At 34.3% G+C, this 26,965-nt stretch overlaps 1 protein-coding gene and 1 long non-coding RNA gene across 2 annotated transcripts in view; both read left to right on the top strand.

Annotated features, from left to right (window-relative positions):
* Positions 1 to 11,879, top strand: part of LOC126009018 (uncharacterized) — a 53,623-nt gene extending 41,744 nt beyond the window's left edge. Inside the window, exons 2-3 of the long non-coding RNA XR_007495877.1 lie at positions 11,123 to 11,211; positions 11,775 to 11,879. This is a non-coding gene — a long non-coding RNA (uncharacterized LOC126009018). The remainder of the gene's footprint in view (positions 1 to 11,122; positions 11,212 to 11,774) is intronic.
* A 1,230-nt stretch (positions 11,880 to 13,109) lies between these two features.
* The window catches only part of CALCRL (calcitonin receptor like receptor), a 38,727-nt gene continuing 24,871 nt past the window's right edge, over positions 13,110 to 26,965 (top strand). Inside the window, exons 1-5 of the mRNA XM_049773338.1 lie at positions 13,110 to 13,160; positions 15,885 to 16,020; positions 16,384 to 16,494; positions 16,579 to 16,691; positions 19,712 to 19,803. Coding sequence (XP_049629295.1) covers positions 13,110 to 13,160; positions 15,885 to 16,020; positions 16,384 to 16,494; positions 16,579 to 16,691; positions 19,712 to 19,803 — 503 coding nt within the window. The remainder of the gene's footprint in view (positions 13,161 to 15,884; positions 16,021 to 16,383; positions 16,495 to 16,578; positions 16,692 to 19,711; positions 19,804 to 26,965) is intronic.

Below are 26,965 nucleotides of genomic sequence, written 5' to 3' on the forward strand. Positions count from 1 at the left end.
TTCTTTTGCACTGGAAAATCTATTTTTAAGTTACAACCCAGACAGTCATGGGAGCGAATAATTAAAAATAAGTTGTGTACATTGTGTGCACAATCCCAGCCATTTGTAGAGTGCCTCATGGGGTTGTCCAACAATGTCTCAGTCTGCTACTCCTTAAGTAACCCCCAAAGAAGTTCAAGTTACTTGCAGGCCTACATCTTTACCTTTGCTCACAAAAACCTTGCTCCTTCTGTCATATCTTTCTATTTCTGGTTCCTTGTTTCCCTAGAAAGCATTACTTCTGCCCTCTTTTTTGTTACTCAGAATTACACACATTTACATACAGAATCACACACAGAATTACATACATTCACACTTACTTTGAATTTCTTAAACATTTGAGTTTTGAGTGTTTTGAATACTATAGGTCAATTCATGAACAAATTTCTTAAAGTATGCTGTTCACTCTCTTTCATGATATAAATAGGATCTCTGTGCAAAGAGCATGTAGTGACCATTATTATTGATTCTGGGTAGGAGCTTTCTAGAACTATATAGACAAAGAGTCTAGACAGATATTTAGAGTTTCATCTGTATTCAGGTAATTTCTCATTTCCCATTTTCTTCTGCTGCATTCGGTATTTTAGTGACTGGAATCTACCCAAACTCATGTAATAATTTGAGGAATTTAATTAGATTTTTTCACTAAGTTCTCATATGCTTATAGATTAACATTTTTAGTATTTTTTACTTTTAAATATTTTATGTACATTATTTAGTATTTTTAATATTTTCTACTTTTAAATAATTCCATGTAAATTGCTTTTATTACTATGAGTGTCAGCCTTCGTCTTATTTTCTGATTTCTTAGAAGTCGCTCTAATATTTTCTGTTGTGTCTCAATGGGTGACCTTGAATTAAACCTTTTACTTCATAAAATGAAAACCAGAGTGATTCTCATGATTAAATTCCTTGTGTTTATTATTTCTTTTTAGAATATTTGGAATATGGTTTTTTGTTTGTTTGTTTGGTTGGTTGGTTTTGGGGCCACATCCGGTGATGTTCAGGGGTTACTCCTGGCTATGTGCTCAGAAATTGCTCCTGGCTTGGGGGACCATATGGGACACTGGGTGATCGAACCTCGGTCCTTCCTAGGCTCAAGTGTGCAAGGCAGACACCTTACGGTTTGTAATCCAGAGTTCGCAAACTACTAGTGAATAGGGCATTTGTCTTGCAGGTGGACAAACAGGGACAGACCAGAGTTCTTTTCCCTGCACATCATATAGTTCCCCGAGCCTGAGAGGAGCGATTTCTGAGAGCAGAGACAGAAGTAATTTGAGTGTGTTCCCTGCAAACAAACAAACAAAAAACCTATGTAAAAATTTTTATCTTGTGGTTTGAAGAGACGGTGCAGTAGGAAGGAAGCTTGTCTTTCACACAGACAACCTGGGTTTGATCCTAGGCACCACACAAAGTTCGCTGGCACTGCCTGGAAAAATAGAGAGAGAGAAAGAGAGAGAGAGAGAGACAGACAGACAGACAGACAGACAGAGACAGAGAGACAGAGACAGAGAGACAGAGACAGAGAAACAGAGACAGAGAGACAGAGAGACAGAGACAGAGAGAGACAGAGAGATGGAGAGACAGAGACAGAGACAGAAAGACAGAGAGACAGAGAGAGAGATGGAGAGACAGAGACAGAGAGAGAGGGGAGAGAGAGAGAGAGAGCAGGACCAGCAATAAGTCCTGAACACTACTGAGTATAAACCCAAAACAGATGAACAAAAAAATCTGTTGCCTTGGGGCCGGAGAGATAGCATGGAGGTAAGACGCTTGCCTTGCATCCAGAAGGACGATGGTTCGAATCCCGGCATCCCATATGGTCCCATGAGCCTGCCAGGAGCAAGTTCTGAGCATAGAGCCAGGAGGAACCCCTGAGCGTTGCTGGGTGTGACCCCAAAAACCAAAAAAACAATCTGCTGCCTAGCACATTAAGTTACAGCTTTTACTTATGACTGCTTTTAATTATTAGTTAATAATTATTCATTATTAAATGTAATATCTTTAATATATTTTATAATTACCTGAAAATCTTTTATCTCTTATATACCTTCATTCTTCAATATCCTAACATTTAAATTTCTGGTTCTAATGAATTAATTTGAACCCACATGCAGCAGTGCTTAGGGTTTACTCCCAGTTCTGTACTCTGAAGTATGCATCCAGTATTTCAGAATACAAGACTTGAACTCAGCACTTGAGCTATCAACTCCTCATAAGCATTCCCTGCTTCCGGTATCTGTATCATTCCTTTCAACATATGAACACAAACATAAACTCCCTCAAGGCAAAATTTATTCTGTATAATTAATCAGACACAAAACATATTCATTCCTTACCACATGACACTTTATTATCGTGTTTAATCACATCATATAACACCTTATTATCCTTAATGATATGTGTCAATCATTCCCTATAATGTTTTGACTATATATGAGCATCATTTTAATATTTTGGTGTACTCAGTTCTTTTTTCTTATTTATTTTTGGATCATACCTGGCACTAATCAGGGTTTATCACTGGCTCTGGTTTCAGGAATCACTTCTGGTGATGCTTGGGTAACCATATGGGATTTGGAAATTCAAACTTAGGTTGACTGCATGAAAAGCAAGCGCCTCACCCACTTTAGACCCCAGGGTCCTCAATTCTTTCTTTCTTTATTTTTTTTTTGGTTTTTGGGCCACACCTGGCAGTGCTCACGGGTTACTCCTGGCTGTCTGCTCAGAAATAGCTCCTGGCAGGCAATGGAGACCATATGGGACACCGGGATTCGAACCAACCACCTTTGGTCCTGGATCTGCTGCTTGCAAGGCAAATGCCGCTGTGCTATCTCTCCGGGCCCCTCAATTCTTGACATAGCTTTTGGAATAGATTGTATCATTTAAACTAAATGTTTAAATGAATCAATACATCAATTAATATTTCTACATTTTCAAATCTAAACCAAAGTAAATCATAGTATGGTGCTTATATGACCAATTTTTTTTATCCTGTTCTACCAATGTAGAACCCAAAGACAGTTTTCCATGAACCAGAGTGAATAGATTCTCTATTGGAATTAAAGTTCATTTTATGAAGTTTGGGTGGGTAGGTGATGGGAAAATGAGTTACACAGATAGCAATATGTCTCTTTGCTTCTCAAATGCTAAGACATATTAGTAGATGTAGCCAAAAATTATCAATAAGTAAAATAAAAAATTAAAGGAAGATTGCAAATCTTAAAGCAAAGAACACTAATGAGGGAATACTGCATGAATTAAATTAAAATTCTAGCAGAATTGAATATTTCTTATGGATGAAAACATGCTTTCACACAGAGTTTGACCCTGATTTTGTGGGAGGGAAATAGGTATGAAAATTGTAACTCATATTTCTGGAGTGTTGTGTTTTGTGTCTGTGCTCTTTAAAAATGCAATACTTTCCACATAAGCTCTCCAGGAAAGGTTGTCTATCAAGTACAAAGCATTTTTTCATATTCCCTCTCGCCTCATAGTAATTGGACTAAGATTTGGCCACTTGCCTCTTTCAAATAAAAAGAGGGTGGTCAAAATCACCGGAAAAGGGCTAATTACACCCACAATGGGAAAATTATTCCCGTGAGTAAGTACTTCAGAGAGTAAAATAAAGTCCAAAATTTAATCACTATATTATCTCTTTAATAGTTATTCAGCTATTCAACCTGGAATGTTCATTAGATAAGCAAGTAGGCATAGAGTCAATGTATTTTTTTGTTTCAATAGACTATTAGTATAGGCAATTACAGTCACCTAAAATTAAACTTTGTGAGGTTTTATATCGTTTTGGTCGATTGACCTATGATAACCTTTAAGAAAGCACCACTGGATTATAATTTGGCCCAACAATTTGTTAGAGTCCTAAATGTTCTAAATTCAGTTTTGGGAAATATTTAATTATATTAAACAGCTACATTTTGGGGGAATATATTACAATTAATTTTATTTGATATTTTTTGAATCTGACTTAAAATTTGAATGTGATATATTGTTAATAACTAAAGTTGATCTGAATTCTAAAAACTTGATGTTGTATTAGTCTTCTGTGCTATTTTTTAAATTCTTGCAGTTTTAGTATTCTTACAGAGCAGGTTTTGCTTTGTTCATTTTGGGGGACCCTATGGGATGCCAGGTTTTGAATGGGGTCCTTCCTGTGTCGGTCGCATGCAAGGCAATTGTCTTATCGCTGTGTTATTGCTCAGGCCCCTATTTCTTGATTTTTAAATAGCAGCTGAACATTTATTTAAACATCTTTTAGAAAAAGAAAAAAAAACTGAATTATTTGTCAATGAGACGATATATACAAATATATTTACATAGTATGCAAAAAGTAAACTCAGATGTCCCTTCAAAAACAAAGTACTTTCTGGAGAATCTTGACTTTTAAATCAGCTGTTAGTTATGTTTTTATAAGGTTATTCATAGGATTTTGATGAATTAAACATAATATTACTATATTATTTTTACCTGCTGAGTGTATTACACATTGTTGAATAATTCCTTAATGCATCCTATACTATAATTGGTCAACTTTTGTGTTGTTCATCTTCTGTTATGGACAAAAATGGTATACATTCAACATAAGCAAAATTCAAAAATTCTTCTTTCCAGTCCCAGAAGCATTATGACTATTCTCTCATGTTCTCAATGTTTAACTTGGCCCAAACAAAATGATCAAATCTATCCTAAGAAGTTAGGCAATGAGTTTATAAGGGAAGTATGCTTGCTCTTCTAATTTCTATTTTCTGTAATAAAGAAGAAAACGAGACTTTCCCCAAATGGCCTTTGAAAAACAAGAACAGCTAAAAATAAACAAATCAATCAAAAATATAAATAGTGTATCTGAAGTAGTAGAATTCAAATGTGGTTTTTTGAAACTTGGTATCTATTCCCTGAATTACCATCTAACAAAAGAAAAATAATCTAGCTAAACAGTTCTCTCTTCATGTCCTAAAAAGCCAACTTAAACTTCTTTGGGTTATTGGTAGTAAAAGATCGAGGGAAAGGTTTTTAGAGCCAAAATAAACAGTGACAAAAAAGACTTGGTTTTCAGGATACTTTGGCTGTAGGTTTCTTTAACCAAAACTGAACTATACACTAATCATCTACTTTTATTTTTATATGCAATTTGAGCCTCTACCCAAGATTGAAATGTAACTTATACTATTTCTTTACTTTACAAATAAGTTACCTTTGAAGGCATGTAACTGACTCATTGAATAATAAATATTGTACTAACTATAGCCAAAAACTTACTTTCTGTCTTAAATCTTGTTAGAAATCATTTCTTGAATGCAACATGAAATGTGCCCTATGGCATACTTAAAATTGAGTATTTGCAATCAGTTTGTAATTGATTTGTAATCAATTTGTAATTGACAAATTCTTGCTTTCCAAATTTAAAATAGTTTTGCTGAAAGAAAATTCTTTTTGGGGAGAGGGTGATTTTGGGCCACACCCTATGAGGCTCAGGAGTTACTCCTGGTTATGTGCTCAGAAATCTCTCCTGGCTTGGGGACCATATGGGACACCAAGGATTGAACCTAGGTATGTTCTGGGTCAGCTGTGTTCAAGGTAAACATCCTACCACTGCACTATCACTCTGGTCCCTGAGAGAAAATTCTGAACTTACATTCATTTTTATATCTCTAGATGTAGAAACTCATTTATTTCTAGAAATATTTGTTAATTTAAAATGCACTTCAAAATGTTTATAAATGAGACAACATATCTAGTATTTTATTTTGTGTCTTACCAAAATGGCAAGTTTGAATAGTCAAGTTATTTACACTGATGGCTTTAAAATAAAATCAAATGCCTTAACATTACTAAGAACAGGAATCAAATAATAAATTGTGCGTGAAAAATATTTTGTTGAAATAAAATAAAATGAATGGCTAAAACAAATGGTTAGAAATAAACAAATAAATAATAAAGACAGAAAAGAATGTTGCATTTTTTACATTTTAAATTCAGAGAGAGAGAAAGAGAGAGAAATATAAAACCAAATAAATAAGGAAGACAGAAAAGAATGTTGCACTTTTTACATTTTAAATTCAAGGAGAGAGAGAGAGAGAGAGAGAGAGAGAGAGAAAGAGAGAGAGAGAGAGAGAGAGAGAGAGAGAGAGAGAGAGAAATGATCCATTCCTCTAAATTAAGTATGGGGTAGAGCAAAGAATTTTGGATTTAAAGGGTCAACATATTTGAGGACTTACCAAGGATCAGCTCTAAAAAAATTCCATGAAACTATTACCAAATCATTACACTATATGTGCACAATTTAACTGAATCATTCAGACGAGATTATTGTTCAATTAATTGAAATCAAAAGCTGCTAAAAAATAGCAATAGCTGATGATTATTGTATTTTACTATAATTTCACTATTATGTTTACCATGAAATCTTATACTTCACTAGACAAGTATTAATAAAAATTCTGGCAACATTAAATGAACTATTTGTAAATATATATGTATGTATGTACATATATATTAGTCAGGAGGAAGGCTTAGTGAATTTAAACATTGGAAACGCTGTAATTCGTAGTTATATTTCTAACTCCTACATGCATCTAACAAATGCGCAAAAACTGGGCAGATAAGGATTAAACTCAGTATTCATTTTCTACATAGGTAAACAAAGCAGAAAACTGTAGAATTCCTTTCTTCAAAAGCACACATCAATTTAAAAGCAGCTGGAGAAAAATGGTACTAGTTAATGTACTATAAATGAGAATTGTGTTTTGTAAAATTAGGAGGAAAAACTGGTTAATGGGAAATACATAGTGACTACCTACTTTTTGTTGTTGCTGCTATTTTTGGGTCACACCTGGTGGCGCTCAGGATTTACTCCTGGCTCTTTATTCAGAAATCACTCCTAGCAGGCTCAGGGGACCATATGGGATGCCCGGGATTGAACCCCCATAGGCAGAGTGCAAAGCAAACACCTTACCCACTGTGCCTTCTCTCTGGCCCCAAAAAACCATATATGTTTTATGTAAAACAGAATTTATTAAGTAGGGATCTTTATTAGTTTTCTATCACAACTGTAAAATATTCTAGACATTAACTTGCAACAACATTCATCTATTATCTAATAGTTCTGTAGGTCAGAATTCCTGTAGACTTACTTAACCTAACTTCTTTATCAGTTCTCTAAGGTCAGTATCAGGTTTTTGGTACAGTTGTACTATCTTCTGAAGTTCCTGGACAAGTTCTACTCAAAGACTCATTTAGAATTCTGGAAGAATTCAAGTTGTTGAGTTTGTAGAATTCAAGATCCAATTACCTGGTACTCTATTTGAGGACTAACCATATCTCTTGGAGGTTTCTTTCAAGTCTTTGTCCCTGAGTTGTGAGCACCAGCCATTGACTTCAGCTCTGTATGTAGCTTTAACTTTTCTGTCTTCTCTTCTTTTGCCGTATCTCTCCTACTGACTCTTCAATCACCTTCTTCTACATTGAAGTGTTCAAGAGAATAATTTATACTTACCAAGATAATTTAGTGTACTAGAAGACATTCTTTCTATTTTGAGAAGATCCTTAAGATCACAAATTCTAGAAATGAAGCCATAGAGAGATTGAGGATTCATTATTGATCAAATGTCAATATTCATCCACATATATCTGAATGGTTCTTAACCTAAAGGCTTCAACACATTCTTACCTGTGAGTTCCAATAAAGAGGAAATCCATCTGATTTGTTTTTATTATCTAAATTTAAACAATGATTTTGTTTGTTTATTTGTTTTAAAGATCTATGGTTACAAATACAAGCTAAACACCAAGCTTGTTCAACTTGATTAAGATAGTTTTGTAACTATTACACTTGAAGCACTCTTTCTATAAACTTTCTTTCTTTCTTTTTTTTTTCTTTTTGGTTTTTTGGCTCACACCCAGCAGTGCTCAGGGGTTTATTCCTGGCTCCACACTCAAAAATTACTCCTGATAGGCTTGGGGGACCATATGGGATGTCGGGATTCGAACTGATGATCTTCTGCATTAAAGGCAAACACCTTACTTTCATGCTATCTCTCCGGCCCTAAACTTTTTTTTGCCTCCATTTTGCAAGGATTTGAACTCAAATAGTTTTGAGTTGTTTTGATCATCTATAATCTATAGATTATATAACCTATAATCTATAATTTGGCAATTATAATATTACATGGTAGTTATTTTCTTTACATGGTAGTTTTTAAAGGGATATTGAATAACTTGCTCTGCAATTTCGGAAACACTAAATGTCCTGAAAATATGGCACAATATTTTTTTATTTATACTTCATGGTTTTAAAATAGTCTTGCCAGTAGAGACATAGGAATATTTGTCTCCAATTTTCAGCATTGTTTAGTGAGGATGATATATTTGTCTTGTACTTTCCCAAATGTATTAATGACCAGGAACTCCCATGGTGCCTCCTAAAAAATGTAAATTGTTTCTCCAAGTTTACTTTTCTAATTTTTATTTTTTTAATTTTATTTTGGGGCTACTCCCAGTGGTGCTCAGGATTTATTCTTGGCTCTGTGCTCAGACTTTACTCTTAGCCTAGCTTGAAGGGTCCTATATATATTGTCTGGAACTGAGCTCAGGTCAGCTAAAAGGCAAGTGCCTTCCCTGTTATATACCTTCCCTATTATATACTAAAAAATATAATATATATTATATACTATATTCCCATCCCAAACTTAAATCCAAAGTTTTAGATTTAAAGGATCTGTGATAGAACTTGAACATTTAAACATGTTCAGCAATTTTTTGATGGTAATTCTAATACACTTTGAGCTTCAGTAGTTTATGTTACATTAGCTTTTCATCACCTTAAAAAATAATGTAAATCCCAGATAATATTATAGAAAGGATTTCTAGTTTGAGATTCTTGTAGCTATAACAAATCTTTAGGAAAGGGAAGATTTCTTCTTCTTTAGCTTTCTTTCCTTCTTAATTTCCCTTCCTTTCTTTTGTCATTCTGTGGAATCTACACTTTAGTTACCATGTTCATACATGCTCTGCTGCAGTATGCTGGAGGTCACATACTTGTTTTGACACTGGAGATTCTAAAGGGTTGGGCCAGGTGTGTGTGCTAAGGATGGAATTTGCAGTTTCTCCAGCTCCTATTTGCTAGTCAGCTGCTCTGCTACTGAGATATCTTTGAACCCTGTTTTTTAATGTTCTAACTTCATTGTGTCTAGAAAGTATTGAAGAAATTTCAGGTTATGATGAGAGAAGTAAATTGAACTTCACTTTAGAATTTTTGTTTGTTTGTTTGTTTTTTGGTTTTTTGGTTTTTGGATCACACCGGCAGCGTTCAGGGATTACTCTTGACTCGCTCAGAAATCATTCCTGGCAGGCTCGGGGGACCATATGGGTTGTCGGGATTCGAACCAACGTCCTTCTGCATGCAAAGCAAACACCTTACCTCCATGCTGTCTCTCCGGGCCCAGAATTTCTTTTTCTTAATGACTATTGGAAATAAGGACAGTAATAATCCTACACAAAGACAGATATTGTCAAAATCTGGGCCTTCAGAAGTCAACCAGTGCCTTAGACAGTGACACTTCTCAGTAGTTCAGTCCATTTCATGTAATGGAGAATGAGGCAGTTGGCCACATAAGGGAAGATGATTGAGATTAGAGGAGTGCTTATTCCTTATTCAATTCAAGCCAAGTGCAGTTTATAAAATATGCTATATGAAAAGTCATGTACTAGAGAGGAAATAGCCCAACTTTGTTTACACAGAGGTTCTGGATAATGGCAAATTAGTGGCAAATTAGATATCTGTGGGAAATGCTTCTGTAAGCCAACTTTATAGTGCCTAGATAAATAAATGGAGAAAATAATATGAGTTAAATCAAAATCCAAGATACCTTGGAGTAAAAGACTAAAGTTGTTTTTTTTCTCCCTTACTCTAGCAAAAATATATACTTTTAGTTTTAGGTGGGTCAACTAAAATTAAGAATCATTATAGAAAAGAAAATGAATGAAAGGTGGTATCAACATAATAAAATATGTAAGCAAACAACTAGCTTGCCAAATATTTCTATGCATTTACAGAACTTTATTTTATGTTTTAGTTAATTTTTATTCATAGTAGTTTATGGTCAACATTCAGCAAAGTTAGAGGTTACTCCTGGCTCTGTGCATGGGGGGCACTCTGGATGATAAAGTGTCCTTGACGTACCAGGGATGAACCTGTATCTCCTGTGTGCAACACATGTATTCCAGCAAATGAGCTACATTTCTAGCTAAAATGCACAGTTTTTCATATAGAGTATGGTATGCTTTTTCACTGATATAGATATAATACACATGTATTATATTTATGGGCTAAAATTTTAAATCAAAAATGGTATTGTTTCTATAATGCTTTTTATTTTTATTTATTTATTTATTTTGGTTTTTGGGTCACACCCGGCAGCACTCAGGGGTTACTCCTGGCTCTATGCTCAGAAATTGCTCCTGGCAAGTTCAGGGGACCATATGGGATGCTGGAATTCGAACCACTGTCCTGCATGAAAGGCAAATGCTTTACCTCCATGCTATCTCTCCGGGTCCTGTTTCTATAATGCTTTTAAGAATGAAACCAGAATAATAAAATATAAATCCCAAAGTGTCAAGAAAGCTATTCAAAAGTAAATGATTTGAAGTTTTAGTGCTTTGAAAAATTTCTTAAGGGTCTTTCTGTGACTCAGTAAATATTATTAAGTTGCTAGTGTGTATTTGGAAAAGAAGATTCAAACCTATTTTGAAATAAAGTAGTTTTTATTTCATTGGAGTACACTAAAGTGTTTTATTGCTAGTAAAGCAAAATCTTATACTTCGTGTAGTTTTGAGAAATAAAAATGAGGTGGAATACATGAGTGAGAAAGAACAAATGATGAGTATGACAGAAATTTAATTTAATTTAATTTAAATTTAAATTAAAGTATTTTTTGTTTTTGAAGAATCCCTTTCCTAATATCAAGCGTGAGTATACTTGGAAAAACCACTAGCAGATTTTAGTTATTTAACTAGACCTCCCTTCTTTATGCAATTTCTGTTTCATTAAGAGTACATCTCAATATTTCAGGTCATGACTCCTGGTTTTAAAAAATTCTTCAACAAATGTCAATATGATCCAAGAGAAAATGTGATTTGAGTCTGGAGACAATTGTGTATGTGAGTATTGGAAAATTAGATTTTCTTATAATAAAATGTAATAAAACTAAAATGGCAACTCATTAATTACTACATTGGGGGCCTGAGCAGTAGCACAGCGGGTAGGGTGTTTACTTGCAAGCAGCTGACTCAGGACAGACCTGGGTTCGATCCTGCTCCTCCCATATGGTCCCCGGAGCCAGGATAGATTTCTTTTTTGTTTTGTTTTGTTTTGTTTTTGGGCCACACTCGGCAGTGCTCAGGGGTTACTCCTGGCTGTCTGCTCAGAAATAGCTCCTGGCAGGCACAGGGGACCATATGGGACACCGGGATTCGAACCAACCACCTTAGGTCCTGTATCGGCTGCTTGCAAGGCAAATGCCGCTGTGCTATCTCTTGGGGCCCCAGGATAGATTTCTAAGCACAGAGCCAGGAGTAACCCCTGAGCATCACTGGATGTAGCCCCCCCCCCAAATATTACTATATTGATTAAACATTGACATGTTACTTTTTTTCTGCTATAACATATTTTTTCATTCTGAAATTAGTATAATATTTACTGATTTTGATTTTATTCTATTCAGATCAACTAATAATAAATATCCAGGATAGTTGATAGAAGACAAAACACTATATTGATAATTGCTATAATAAAAAAGCTGGGCTGCTTCTTGGTAAGTGATCAGTTTAGGTAAACAATGGTACAACTTCTATGTTCTGGTTAATAACAGTTCTTAATTCATGGAATAACAAACAATAAGCAAAATATGGGGAAAGAATTTTATGATTTAGGTTTGGAAGGATTCACCAACCCTAGTATTGCTCAGGGGCTTATCCAGACTTTGCTTCAGTGTCTTCTGGCAGTGCTTGGAGAAATAAGTGTGCTGCCAGGGATTGAACCAGGTTTACCTGCAATGCAAATAATATTCCCTGTATTATTTCTCTAGCTTAAAGATTGTATTTCAAGCTAACATTTTCCCTATGATAAAAGTCATGCCAAGTTTCCTAAAAAAAAATTAGATCCAAGTTCATAGTTCACTGGAAAATATTTCCCCATTGAATTTTTAACTTCTTTGAAAATATTTTTGCATATACTATTAAGTGAACATTTTACTTCATAATGACCATAATAATTCATATCATAAATTTACTGTCAGGATGGTTTTCTCACGGATATTATAAAATGTAAGCATTATTTATCGTACACATCAATGATAGTCTCTAGAGTTAAAAAGGAAGTGGGTGGTATTGTTGATGCTGTTATTCATTAGCTCAGTATTAGATCAACAGAAATACTTTTATCTGATTGTCTGTCCCTTGAACTATTACTCTAATGACAGTGACTGACAATAAAATCTTTAATTTCCTGATTAAAATAATAATTGAATTCTAGAAAGAATAATTGAATAATATTCAATTATAAGGCCATTTTTAATAACAGCCCTTTTAAATTTTGATTCTCAAGAAATTGGTCAGAAACAATTTCCCTCTTAAATTCTTGAAGTTACAAAACTTAAAATAAAACAATATTACTAAAAGATGAAGAAAAGTTTTAATGAAATATGTTACCAAACTTTGAGATTCTGTCTTGTAAAAGTCTCTATTTTGGGATTTAATTTAATTCTAAATTTGGTATTGAGAACAAAGTAAGACATTTTCTAGTTATATATCCATTAAGAAGTTTTTTGACTGTAAGACTAATTGAAATAAAATATTAATTAAGCTTCTAGTATTGTCAAACTAAGCTTGATAAACTTGATAACTTGATAAAATGATTCATACAATGAATCAGATAATTAATGAAGCAATTATTGTGCAATTTTTTAAAACTTAAATAATTTGTTAAAAATTATCTATAGCTCATAATTTAATTTTCTATTGCAGTTTTATTTATATAATATTTCATTTTGGCATTAATAATGGATAAAAAGTGCATCCTGTATTTTCTGTTTCTCTGGTCCTATTTGGTGGTAAGTAAAATTTCTCTAATATATCTTTTATTTCTATTTTCATTTTACCTTTAACATACCTACAACTATTAACAGTTAATAATAGCAAATGCCCAGCAATTTAATGTATGCATTACTTGTACATTAATATATAATCTGGTCAACAATATCTATTTATTTGGTGTAGCTGTAGTCTTTTTTACTTTAATCCTGTAACTGATTCTCTAGGATTATGTACTAATAATTAGGAGGATGATCAAAGGGAGGAAAAGTAATAGATATAAATTTGCACAGCAGCAGGAAATAATGATCACAAATGAGGACAAAAATTAACGTGGTCTTATTCTGAGTTAACACTATTTAAAACACAGGGGCCAGAGCAATAACACAGCTGTAGGGCACTTGCCTTGCACACAGTTGACCTGGGTTCGATTCCCGGCATCCCATATGTTCCCTGAGCCTGCCAGTAGCGATTTCTGATTGTTGCCACCAGCCCAACACCTCCCCCACCCAAAAAAAAAGACAGATCTAGCCTGTTGATTTGATTTTTCGCCCAATCTGTCAATGGATTGACAAGACTAAGAGGGCATAAGTCATGCCCACTTTTTCATTTCCTATCAATCCACATACAGAAGTCTGATGCTACATGTATCACAGGTAGATATGTGCATATGTATGTTTATGTGGACACATCTCCACTATGGAAACCTGGGAATGTAAGACTGGGTGTAGAAGGTGATCTAAGGATGACTGAAAAGCAATTTCTAAACTGGAGAGATAATTTGCCATCGATTAAATTTTGCTTTTACTTAAATGTTTTTTCTTATTTTTCCTATGTCATAGCAAACTATGACAATACCATTAAATGTGTGAAAACTGACAGACAGGTGATTGTCTAATTTTGTGTCAGAAAGTAATTTTCCTGTAGCATTTCTATGCATATGCCACAGTGTTGAAAGCCTAAAAATTATAGGAAAGTTAAGTGATAATAAGGCAAGCTCCTATTTGACTAGCTTTTGTGTTTAAAGAATACTTGTAGGTCTGAAAATGCTGAATCTCATCTTCTTAGATGTTATTTTTAATAGCTAGATTAGAAAAATTACAACTGAGGCCGGCGAGGTGGCACTAGAGGTAAGGTGTCTGCCTTGCAAGTGCTAGCCAAGGAAAGGTGTCTGCCTTGCAAGCGCTAGCCAAGGAAGGACCGCAGTTCGATCCCCCGTGTCCCATATGGTCCCCCCAAGCCAGGGGCAATTTCTGAGTGCTTAGCCAGGAGTAACCCCTGAGCATCAAACAGGTGTGGCCAAAAAAACAAAATAAATAAATAAATAAATAAATAAATAAATAAATAAATAAAAAGAAAAATCACTACTGGTTTCCTGCAAGGGATCCCAAAGTTGATTGCTTATCAGATTATAATTATATGTTAGAGAATTTTTAATAAATTCAACTTTTTATTAAATTCAATTTCAAATAATCAGATCTAAAAATCTGATCAGTAAATTTGATCTTCTGATCACATAAAAAATATACTGAATTTATATATGCATATCAACTTTGAGAACAAAGAAATATATTAATTTTCTTTCTATAAATTTTCATGCATTACTTACATATCACAACTACTGAACAGATTTGAGTTTGGATGTTAAAAAAAGAAAGTTTTGGGCCGGAGTGGTGGCACTAGAGATAAGGCGTCTGCCTTGCAAGTGCTAGCCTAGAACAGACCGCAATTCGATCCTCCGGTGTCACACAATGTTCCCCCAAGACAGGAGCGATTTCTGAGTGCATAGCCAGGAATAACACCTGGGCATCAAATGGGTGTGCTCTCCCAAAGGAAAAAAAAAAAAGAAATTAAAAAATAATAAAATAAAATAAAATAAAGCTTTAATGTTAAAAAGTGGTCAGGTGATAAACATGAATGATGTGACATGTTAAGAAAATGTTTCTCTTTAAAATTGACTATATTCAACTGGGTAGGGAACAGAAAATCAAGAATAACGAGGCAAACAGAATAAAGAGATAAGTGCTTCTGAAAAACATTTAATATAAATTATGGAAAATATGACAAAGAAATAATAGTGGTGTAATTATACAAGCTTCATATTACAAAATAGAAAAATGTCAGGTAGAAATAAAATGAAAGTGAACCCTAAAATAGTAATACTATTTTAAGGAAATATATATTTATATATATATTGGGAAATATATATTTTATAATTTTAAGTATACATATTACATATAGATATTTTGTGTGTAAAAATGTACTAATATGCACGCAGTAGCGATTCTATTTATCGACATCAAAAATGGAATGGTTATTATTTTATCAAAATAAAATGGCAACCATTTCAAGAATTCACTATGTGTCAATGCTTGCCTTTGCTCTTGATATTAATTTCTCTGTTTTTTACAAGAGAAAAGTAGCTTCAAACCATAAATTACACAGCTTGATTTTAGAGAGCAATTGCAAAAGTAAACATGAATTTTGAATAAGCTCTGCCTGCTTTTTATATCTCATGTCCAGGCTCCCGCTGGCTTCTTAAGCCGCTATTGGCAGCATCTTGTTGTCTAGTAAATGGACATGTGTGGATATTTATACCGTGGAAACTGGCAAGCATTACCTATCAAGGATTTCCTCTCTAAGCCAGCTGACTATGTAGCACGTCACTGAGCTTATTGTTTAGTGCTTTCCACTTCAATAGACAAGTTTTACCATTCTAAAGTTTTCTTTTTTTAATCCCTTAGAATCTCGTCAAAGCAGAATCAGAAGAAGAGAGCTCTGATGACTCAATGCAGTTGCGTGTTACCAGGAATAAAATTATGACCGCTCAATATGAGTGCTATCAAAAAATTATGCAATACCCTACTCAACAAATAGAAGGTAAACATAACGATTGTATTTTAAATGCACCTGATGTCTTTTCAAAAAAAGCCACCTAGTTATGATCACTATCAACCCATATATCTTTTATTTTTGATATGTATATTGAATGGTTTATTGTCGAAGAACATTTAAATATATACTTGATCTTGTTTTTAATAAAAAGGTAAATAAAACTGGGCTATTTTATGTGACTGTTATAATACTTGATGGAAAAGTCGAAGTAATCACTAGAGATTTGATACAATGTCTTATTTTCAGTAAGCAGAATTTACTTGATATTTGATTTGAGCCCATAATTAAGACTTTAATTCTTTACATATAATAAGATGATGTTGTGTTTCCCTGATGTTTATCCTTAAGGTGCTCACTGCAACAGAACCTGGGATGGATGGTTATGTTGGAATGATGTTGCTGCCGGAACTGAATCGATGCAGCACTGCCCTGATTACTTTCAGGACTTTGATCCTTCAGGTAAAAACAGAGATTTACATACTTTAATACTCATTTGATAAACCTACTTTGGCTAACCTACTGATTTCCATTTTCTTTTTAAAGAAAAAGTCACAAAGATCTGTGACCAAGATGGAAACTGGTTTATACACCCAGAAAGCAACAAAACTTGGACAAATTATACCCAGTGCAATGTCAATACATATGAGAGAGTGAAGGTATGCATAACCATAGGTTGAAATTAGTTGTCAGTTTTTTTTAAAATAAGTTACATATTACTCTTTAGACATTTTCTTGATGTTATCTTTTATTGTAAAGCTTTTTTACAATCTAATTTGAGAACAATGAAAAAAATTATTTGTAGAAATAACTGATTTTGTCATAGAATTAAAAGCAACAATTTTATTTATTATAAGACAATATTTTGCCATTAGAATTAGAGGTTACCAAAGAGAGCATCTTTGTAAGTGTAATAAAGTGGGACATTTTTACTTTTGATAAAATCTAGAGAAATCTTCAGTAACTGTGGTTAGGTAAAGATGCTAAGTCCTGGGGCCGGTGAGGTGGTGCTAGAGGTAAGGTGTCTGCCTTGCAAGCGCTAGCCCAGGAAGGACCGTAGTTCGATCCCCCTGGTGGCCCATATGGTCCCCCCCCCAAGCCAGGGGCAATTTCTGAGCGCTTAGCCAGGAGTAACCCCTGAGCATCAGACGGGTGAGGCTGAAAAAAACAAAAACAAAAAAAAAGATGCTAAGTCCTACTTAGATTGAACTATTCTGATTGATCACTTATATTTACGTTACCATTTTTTAACATCATCTTTGCCACAGCAATAAACCTTTGAGGGAAATTGTGTGCATATATTTACATGTGTATGTAAACCTGTTACAGTTGATCAATACTGAGCCCTAATATCAGGTTTTTGTTTCTATATGGTCCTATGTAAGCCATAATCTCTCTTTTCCTCACCCAACTGGCTTGCAATATGGGACAACAAAAAACTCATTCTCAGCAATTGCATAAGGATTTAGAAAATACAAGTAAAATATCTAGGAAATTGAGTAATAGCTTGATGATAAACATAAATCTGGTTATGAATCACGTATTCTTTACTTATTCACTAAGAAAATTTATAGAATAACAAAAATTCACTTGAGAATGCCCTAAGTAAAATACAAACAAATGAATGTCAAAGACCAAAGTTCAAGTCAAGATACCCATAATGTTAATGCTTATAGCATAGACTCATCAGTTGCTATTAAGATTTATCTTTGATTCTCAAATTTCTTTCTTTCTTTTTTTTTTGATTCTCAAATTTCTTTTCTTTTTTTTTTTTTGGTTTTTGGGCCACACCCAGCAATGCTCAGGGGTTACTCCTGGCTGTCTGCTCAGAAATAGCTCCTGGCAGGCACGGGGGACCATATGGGACACCAGGATTCGAACCAACCACCTTTGGTCCTGGATTGGCTGCTTGCAAGGCAAACACCGCTGTGCTATCTCTCCGAGCCCTGATTCTCAAATTTCTTTAAAGCAAAAGCAAAACTCCATTTGGAAAAGAATTTTTTTTGGAAAATAAATTTTATCTAGTACTTAAATCTAAAAATATCCATAGATCATCCAATAATGTTTGATGTAACTTTTATTTAATGATAGAACAAAAATTGTCAATGTCCTGTTCTTTTAAAAAAAAAAGCTTTGTTTCTGTTTCTTCTTTCTTTCTTTCTTTCTTTCTTTCTTTCTTTCTTTCTTTCTTTCTTTCTTTCTTTCTTTCTTTCTTTCTTTCTTTCTTTCTTTCTTTCTTTCTTTCTTCTTTCTTTCTTTCTTTCTTTCTTTCTTTCTTTCTTTCTTTCTTTCTTTCTTTCTTTCTGTTTCTTTCGTTCTCTTTTCCTTCTTTCTCTTTCTCTTTCTTTCTTTTTTCTTTCTTCTTTCCTTCCTTCCTTCCTTCCTTTCTTCCTTCTTCCTTCCTTCCTTCCTTCTTTCTCTTCCTTCCTTCCTTCCTTCTTTCTCTTTCTTCCTTCCTTCCTTCCTTCCTTCCTTCCTTCCTTCCTTCCTTCCTTCCTTCCTTCCTTCCTTCCTTCCTTCCTTCCTTCCTTCCTTCCTTCCTTTCTTTCTTTCTTTCTTTCTTTCTTTCTTTCTTTCTTTCTTTCTTTCTTTCTTTCTTTCTTTCTTTCTTTCTTTCTTTCTTTCTTTCTTCTTTTCTTTCTCTCTCTTTCTCCACCTCCTCTTTATCTCCCTCTTCTTTCTTCTTCTCCTTCTTCCTCTCCTTCTGTGGGACAGAAGCTGGGAAATAAGATTTCTGCAAGCTGGCCTTGAATATAAAAGAAAGCTTCTGTTTAGAGACTTGTGTTCCTGCTGTTTTGAGTGCAGGATAAAGTCATCCAGGCCAAACAATCTGTCCAGGCTAATAGTGCCACAAGCTTTGCAACCGCTATCTTTACATACTTCCTGATTTAATGATGCCATGGGCATTGCTATGCTATTTTTACATGCTTCCTGATTTACTGATGCCATAGAAATTGTAACTGCTGTCTTTGCATACTATCCAAATCAATGATGCCATGTACCTTGTGACTGTTGTCTCTGCATACCATCTTGTTGCTGTAATGTCTAAACTGTATTACCCACTTTCTGTTTCCCACCTAAAGTTTACCCTTAAAAGCCTTGTCCCTACCTTCAGTAAACAAAGCCTATTGCTCTGACAATACTTCCCTGTGAGTGGTCTCTGGTTCAGTCTTCCCTCTCTTCCCTGAATTTGGCCTGGAGGCCACGGGCTGGAGGAGACCCTTACCCACCCCTTGTATTGGCCTCGTCGGGGCTGGCACCAGAGCACAACATTCTTCCTTTTCTGCCTCTCAAAGTTTGTTCTTGTCAATATTCTCTCAGGGATCACTCCTGGAAGTGTTCAAGGGGCATAAGGATTGAACTCAGGTCTACCAATATTTTGCCTGCTGTATTATCATTCTACTTGTTTGTTTTGTTTTGATTTTTGACAATTTCTTAAATTAAGTGCTTATAATTTAAAAGTTTCAATGTGATTTGAAAATTTTTTCAGACATGTTCATTACATATATTTAATTATTTATTGGTTTGTAAAATAAAGGGTAATATATCAGATTACATAATTTTATTTACTTTTGAACTTTTTAAGCATAACCTTTATTTGATTAAATTTGAGCTTTTACATATGCAGGATTATAATATTTATTTGAACTTAATTTTTTTCTTGTTCATACAAATATAGACCGCATTGAATTTGTTTTACCTGACTATAATTGGACATGGATTATCTATTGCATCATTACTTATCTCACTTGGAATATTCTTTTACTTTAAGTAAGTACACATATTTTTTTAAAGTTTACCAACAACCTTTGATGAATGCAATATTTATGTACATATTAGATGCTGATAAAACAAATGACATAATTTTTCATTACATTTAAAATAAATAGATTGTTTAAAATTCATTTAACAAATTGATCTTATTTTGACTTTATAAAATGTAGTGAGAGAGTGGCAAAATACCTTCGGCTAACTTACAACATAAGTCAACAAATAAGAATCAAGTCAGGGGCTGGAGTGGTGGTGCATGTGTTAAAGCCTTGCATGTGCTAGCATAGGACGGGTCGCAGTTTAATCCCCCAGCATCCCATATGGTCCCTAAGCCAAGAGTGATTTCTGAACGCATAGCCAGGAGTAACCCCTGAGTGTCACTGGGTATGACCATAAAACAAACAAAAAAGAATGAAGTCAGTCCATCTGGAAGATGCTAAAATTAATATACAAACATCACTGTATTTGCCATGCTGTCAATTATTATAGAACTCAACTAAATTTTCTACATCTGTAATTTTAGTGTCAGAATACATGTCATTATAGTAATCATAATTTTGTGCATTGATGACATCATCAAAAATGTGCTCTTAACATAATCGAGAGACAGGAGCAATAACACAGTGTGTAGGGCATCTGCCTTGATGCCAGCCCAAATTCAATCCTGGGCATCTCGTATGGTTCCTCAAGCCTACTGAGAGTAATTTCTGAACACAGAGCCAGGAGTAACCCAGTATTGCCTGGTGTGGCCAAATAAAACAAACAATAGTGATAATAATAATAACTAAAGGTTGAAGAGAGGACAGCTGTCAAGGTACTTGCAAACAAATGACAGATAAGGCATCCCATATAGTCTTCCCCCATCATTGCCAGAACCAGGTGAAAGCCCTGAGCACTGCTGGGTATGGTGCTAAATAAATCAAACAAGATTAATAATAATAATTGAGAAGAGGATGATATGAAAGGTATGCTCCTAACTAAACCTATCAAGGAGCTAGACTGTGGAATATAAACTGCAGAGTGCTCCTTACCTTTGTCCCTTCATCCACAAAATTCAGCTGTCTCTTAAAGGTTCACTGGTTTTGTTAATGTCATCTGGGGTCTTTGTGAAGTGGAGTAGGTTTGTTTGTTTGTGTACATTGGTTTGGTTTACATAGCTCAAGGTGCTTAAGAACTACTTTACCTTTGTACTTGAGTGTCATAGATCCCTGACAGTGTTTAGAAAGGGCTCGAACTGTTGGCCTTCTTGCTTAAACTCAATATAATTTGTTGAAGAGATTTTCCCTCTTTCATTCTATTCTCTTGGGTTTTTTTGTCATAAATTTACTGCTTGTAAATGTGGAGGATTGACTTCCTTAATCTCAGTTATTTTCTGTTTATCTCTGTTCATTATTTGGTGTGTTTTGTTTCTATTTGTTTTGTTTTTGGACCACACCCAGCTGTGCTCAGGGCTTATCCTGGTTCTGTGCTCAGGGTTCAATCCTGGTGGGGTAAGGGGAAAAAATGGGATACAAAACTTGGATCAGACATTTGCATACAAGCACATAACCTGTTGTACTCTCTCAGCTCTTATGTGTTCATTTGTATTTTAACACCGTGTAGACATTTTTCATGGCATTTTAAATGTATAAAGACAGCATAAGAAACTTGCTAAGATATTTAACTCTAAATAAAAATAATTAGAAATTTGTATACATTTTAATGTATGATATATTTTCTGTAGTAAAATGTGTAAAGCTGCTAAAGGAAACACATTATGCTATAGGCAAAGAGTTCTAAATTAAATTTGCTGTTATATTTTGTAACTAAGACATTCTGACTGAAAACAAAAAGGAATCCTCAAAGTTCATATTATCAAAATGTAAACATGTTATTTTAAAATGAAAAAAGAAATATAGCAATTGCTATATTTTCCTATTGGTGCTCAGAGGTCTGAGGGGGGTCCCTCCCAGAGATTCTGGATTAACCAATCTGGGAGTTCAATGTTAGTGCAGAAGAATGAAATGTTGCTCTGACCCTGTGTTGCTGGGATACCTGAGCCACACCAGCAGTGCTTACAAATGTTCAGAGCAGCACCTGGTGGCACTTAGGGGCATCCAGGGCTGTATTCAATATTGTTAAGGGACAATTTGGTGCCAGACATCAAATCTGGTCTGCTGTCTATAAGCCAAGCACTTTAATTACTTTATATCTCCATGGTTCTTCATATTCATTTTTATAGTTTAATTAGAATGTAAAAATTATACTAATTATTTTGTGACATTTTTATTTAATCAATATTTTCCATGTCACTAAAGGTTAAAAAGCCTCTTAATGTATTAAATAATGTTCCATTTAGTAAGATGAGAGTTTATTAAAATAGTCCTCTCTTAGGCTGGAGAAAGATTTCAGTCATCTCAAAGCTTTCTTTATAAAATTTGGGAAGTCCAGACTAGAACCTCAGCATCACGTGGTCTCCAAGCACTATCAGGAATTACCAGTAAGTAGAGAACTGAGAGTAACCCAAGGTCATTGCAGAACAGAAAGAACCCCAAAACCAAATGATAAAATACATCTACATTGAATAACAATGTTGTTTGAAAAGTTATACTAATAAAAAAATCTATGATAAATATTTTTAGCCAAAACTTTTTCCATAGTTTACATTTAAGTTATATTCTCAGAGACTTGGGATATCTTGGTCAAAGATACTCATATTTTTTTATTTTTTATTTTCTTAATACTTTTTTTGGGGGGGGCCACACCCGGTAATGCTCAGGGGTTACTCCTGGCTATGCGCTCAGAAGTTGCTCCTGGCTTGGGGGACCATATGGGACGCCGGGGGATTGAACCGAGGTCCGTCCAAGGCTAGCGCAGGCAAGGCTCATATTTTTAATAGATCTTGAACTACATCACATAAAAGTATTTTAAAATCTACAGGTTCAAATCCAATCCATAATACCTCTTTATAACCCAAAATAGATTTTCATCCAAATGGTCGTCTTTACAAATGAAACCACTAGATGTTTTTAGTTTTCTTTGCCAGAAATTTAAGACTAATTTAGCATCTTCTCATATGCCATTTTTATACCTTTTGAACTTAAGTTTATATTTTTTTCTATTTTCTATCTGTTTCTCTTCCTCAACTGCCACTGTCATCAAATTTGTGTATCAAGCCCTTAGTAAGATCATTGCCAATATTTTCATTTAATTTTAAATGCAGCCAAACTTACTTTAAACTATTTGGATTAAATACAAATTTGATTTGATATATTCATGGGTTTTTTGTTTTTGGTTTTGAGTCACACCCACAGCACTCAGAATTTGCTCCTGGCAGGCTCAGGGGACCATATGGGATGCCAGGATTCGAACCACCATCCTTCTGCATGCAAAGCACTCTACCTCCATGCTATCTCTCCGGCCCGGATATATTCATGTTTTTTTTTTAAACTGTACTTCTTATTGTGATTCACATTAAATCAAGATCATTAATGTTTTCTCTAATCAAATATTTTCTAATGCTTTTGTGCTCTCTACTCTTGTTAGATTCATCTTTCAGTTCTGAAAGCTAGCTTTGTTTCTCCAGTAACTTCCTTATTGAAGTTACTGGGTGTTTCTGAAACTACAACTTCATTTTTTATTTGTTTGTTCTTGTTTTGGGGCCACACCCCGTGACACTCAGGAGTTACTCCTTGCTATGTGCTCAGAAATCGCTCCTGGTTTGGGGGACTCTATGGGACGCAGAGGGATAGAACCATGGTCTATCCTAGGTTAGCGTGTGCAAGGCAAATGCCCTACCGCTTGTGCCACCACTCCGGCCCCATCACAACTTCATTTTTTTTGTTTTGTTTTTGGGCCACACCCAGCAGAGTTCAGGGGTTACTCCTGGCTCTCCTCTTAGAAATTACTCTAGCAACTTGAGGGACCATCTAGCATGCGGGGGATTGACCCCAGGTCTACCACTTGCAAGGCAAGCACCCTACCATCTGTGCTATTGCTCTAGCCCCTGAAACTATGACTTCTTGAATTAAATAATGGACAAAGCTTTAACTGCCATTTAAGAGATTTCATTTTTGCAGATGTCAAACAAATATAATAACACCCTTATGATTAATATGCCAAAATCGTTAAGCACATGAAATTTCTGAAGAACCTAAAGTTAGGAAGTACTTCTTTTTTTTAATTTGGTTTTGGTTTTGGTTTTGAGCCACACCCGGTGACTCTCAGGGGTTACTCCTGGCTATGCGCTCAGAAATCGCTCCTGGATTGAGGAACCATATGGGATGCCGAGGATCAAACCGAGGTCCCTCCTAGGTCAACCGAATGCAAGGCAAACGAGCTACTGCTGTGCTATCCCTCTGGCGCCATGGAAGTATTTCAATTTGTTGCTTTCCTAAATCAGTAGTCAGTAGAACAATGGCCTCCATTAATTCCAAGTTAAAAAAGTAATTTGAATTTAGCAAAGACATAAACATGGTCTTTCACTAATTCTATACAGCCACAAACAAAACTAACAGAATTTCTTGTAAAATACACCTGATCTAATTGAAGTACTCTGCTATGAGGCAATCGGTAATACTGGGACACTAAGTGAAAACAGTGTTGAAAGTCAGACTATATAAAGAAATGTAGAGTATAGCATTCTCTAACAAGACCAGTCATCCTGTTTACTTCTGAGTGACTTTATAAGACAAAAAAATGAGTGAGAAAATATTACCATAGTGTAAACCCCAGATACAAATAAATAACACGTTTCTTAAAGAGAATGCCATAAATTTCAATAAATAAATAACTTTAAAACTTAAACCTTATTTAAAAGATTAACAGAATAATGAAGAGATTGATCAATGTTTGAAGGAGTAAATTTGAAGGTGTAAAGACACCAAGAATGTTAACACAGAAAAGGACAAAATATAGAAAAGTAACAGATGTTTTAAGAAGCCAAATTACCTGGCTGGAGAGATAATACAGTGAATAGGATGCTTGCTTGCCTTGTAGGCAACTGACCTAGATTGAATCCTGCATCATCTATGGTCCCTAAGCACCACCAGAAGTGATTTATGAGAGCAGTCAGGAGTAAGCCCTGAACATTGTGGTACCCCACAATGACCCACATACTTTAAGAAATAATCTTTAAAAATCACTTTACAGCTTTTATAGTAATATGAGAGAAAAAAATTTGACTCATTTAAGAGATACTAACAGCTTAAAACATGAAATAAGCCATCAAATGACCAATTAAACTTTCAGTTACTCAAAATTTTCAGGTAAAGATTAAATGTAAATCAATCGTAAATTTTGAACTGAATAATAATTTTGAGGCTCATTAGCTTATAATGATTGCTAATATAACCCCCAAGTCCACAAGTCTCTGAATAAACTAAAAAGTATAGAGGATTAGATAAAAATAGTTTTTAAATCAAAGGACCCAATTTCACTATCAAGGAAGTTATCATCTGTGAAAATATTTTGTAAGATTAAAATAAGTACAAAGATAAACTATATTGTTGATTTGAAATTTAAAATAAATCTAGTTCTATTTTGTCTCTGTGTGCAGATACATTATTTTTAAAGAAAACATGTTCAACAAATACTAAAAAATTGTATAAAATTTCAACAGATAAGATTTAAAACTTCAAAATTAATTCTTTTATTTGAAAGTTCTCTTAAAGCTTAATTTTTCACTTACTGTGCAAGTTTTAAAAACTAATTTTTCATTTAAAAAATACTAAATTTTTCCCCTGAAATATTATCATTTTTTCTTTATAAATCACTTTCTTTTTTAGAAAAGAACTAGTTTATATTTTCAACTCTTGGTGTTCAGGACTGAATCCTGTCTTTGCACTTAGAGACCACTGCTAGCAAAGGGGGGCCATGTAGGGTGCCAGGCAAGTGCCCTATACACTATACTATCACTTCGGCCTAAAAGATGAATCATTTAATTTTAAGCAAAACCATTCAGGTCTTACTCTTGCTTCTTGCTCAGGGATCACTTTTGGTGGTTCTGGGGACTATAATGTAGCATCCTGAATCAAACCCAGGTGCCCTACATGCTGTAATATCACTCCTACCCATAGCAAAGCCTTATTAAAGCAAATGAGAGATCTTGCAATATATAGTATCTGGTTTGGAGGACAACTTACAAAAGAAAATTTAGTGCTTTCAACTAATTACATATCTGATACAAAAAATAAATACTGTGTAAAATCAACTTTTTATTTTCTATAATTACTTTTTTTAAATAATGAGTTATATGGCAAGGGTTCTCTTGGTTTCAAAGAAAACTTAATTTTAATAGGAAATGTAGTCATTATAAAGTCTGGAAAATCTTAAAATTTTCACCACTTACTAATAGTATGAACTAACCTGATTCTTCTACTTGCAATCAGAATCAATTTCTTTATAATGAATCACAGTGTTCAAAGTGCTGGGCAAAGGTGACTGACATAGTATCTGGCATGTAAGAATTTCTCCATTAAGTATATCAATCAAAGGCACACAGAACCAATGTCACATTATCAGTATGTAATAATAACACAAAATAAAAAAAGAAATGAGTAGAGATATAAATAGCTTTGAGAAGACAGAGGAAGGGACTAATTCCGACTCAGAACCGGAAGAGGTCTGATGCAATGCTCTCACTGAAATGTGTTACATGACTGATAGTATTTCAACAGGTCAGAATTGTAGGCAGTAAAAATAAATAGTGCCTAGTCCAATATCTAAATTTATTCACCTTCTAAGTAGTTTAACTTACTTATGTAGGGTATCTCCTGATTTGCATTCTATTTGAGCTAGTACTTATCTGACAAATTATCTTTTTAAAATGGAGAATTTGAGCAAGATACAAAAAAGCTAAAACTACATTTCTTCTATATTGTACAATATTAAATTTTAGGAAACTATGAGACACATTATTCAAATTAGAACCAGAAGTAGCACCTGAAATACTTTAAAAAATAAAATAGACATATGTTTCATTATAAAAGATGCTTTTTTGAAGAAGTATAGTTGGTCTCATTCCACTGTTGTTACTTACTTGCATAAGAACAAGTCCTACAATTTTCTAATTTTCAATTTTACACATTTGAAAAGAGAAAACAATATCTACATTATATATTGAATATTAGACTAGATTTAATGTATATATATGTTTAGTGTTATGCAAGGTGTCTAGCTCAGG

The sequence above is a fragment of the Suncus etruscus genome, chromosome 5 (assembly GCF_024139225.1).
Source record: "Suncus etruscus isolate mSunEtr1 chromosome 5, mSunEtr1.pri.cur, whole genome shotgun sequence".
In the NCBI taxonomy this organism is placed as follows: domain Eukaryota; kingdom Metazoa; phylum Chordata; class Mammalia; order Eulipotyphla; family Soricidae; genus Suncus; species Suncus etruscus.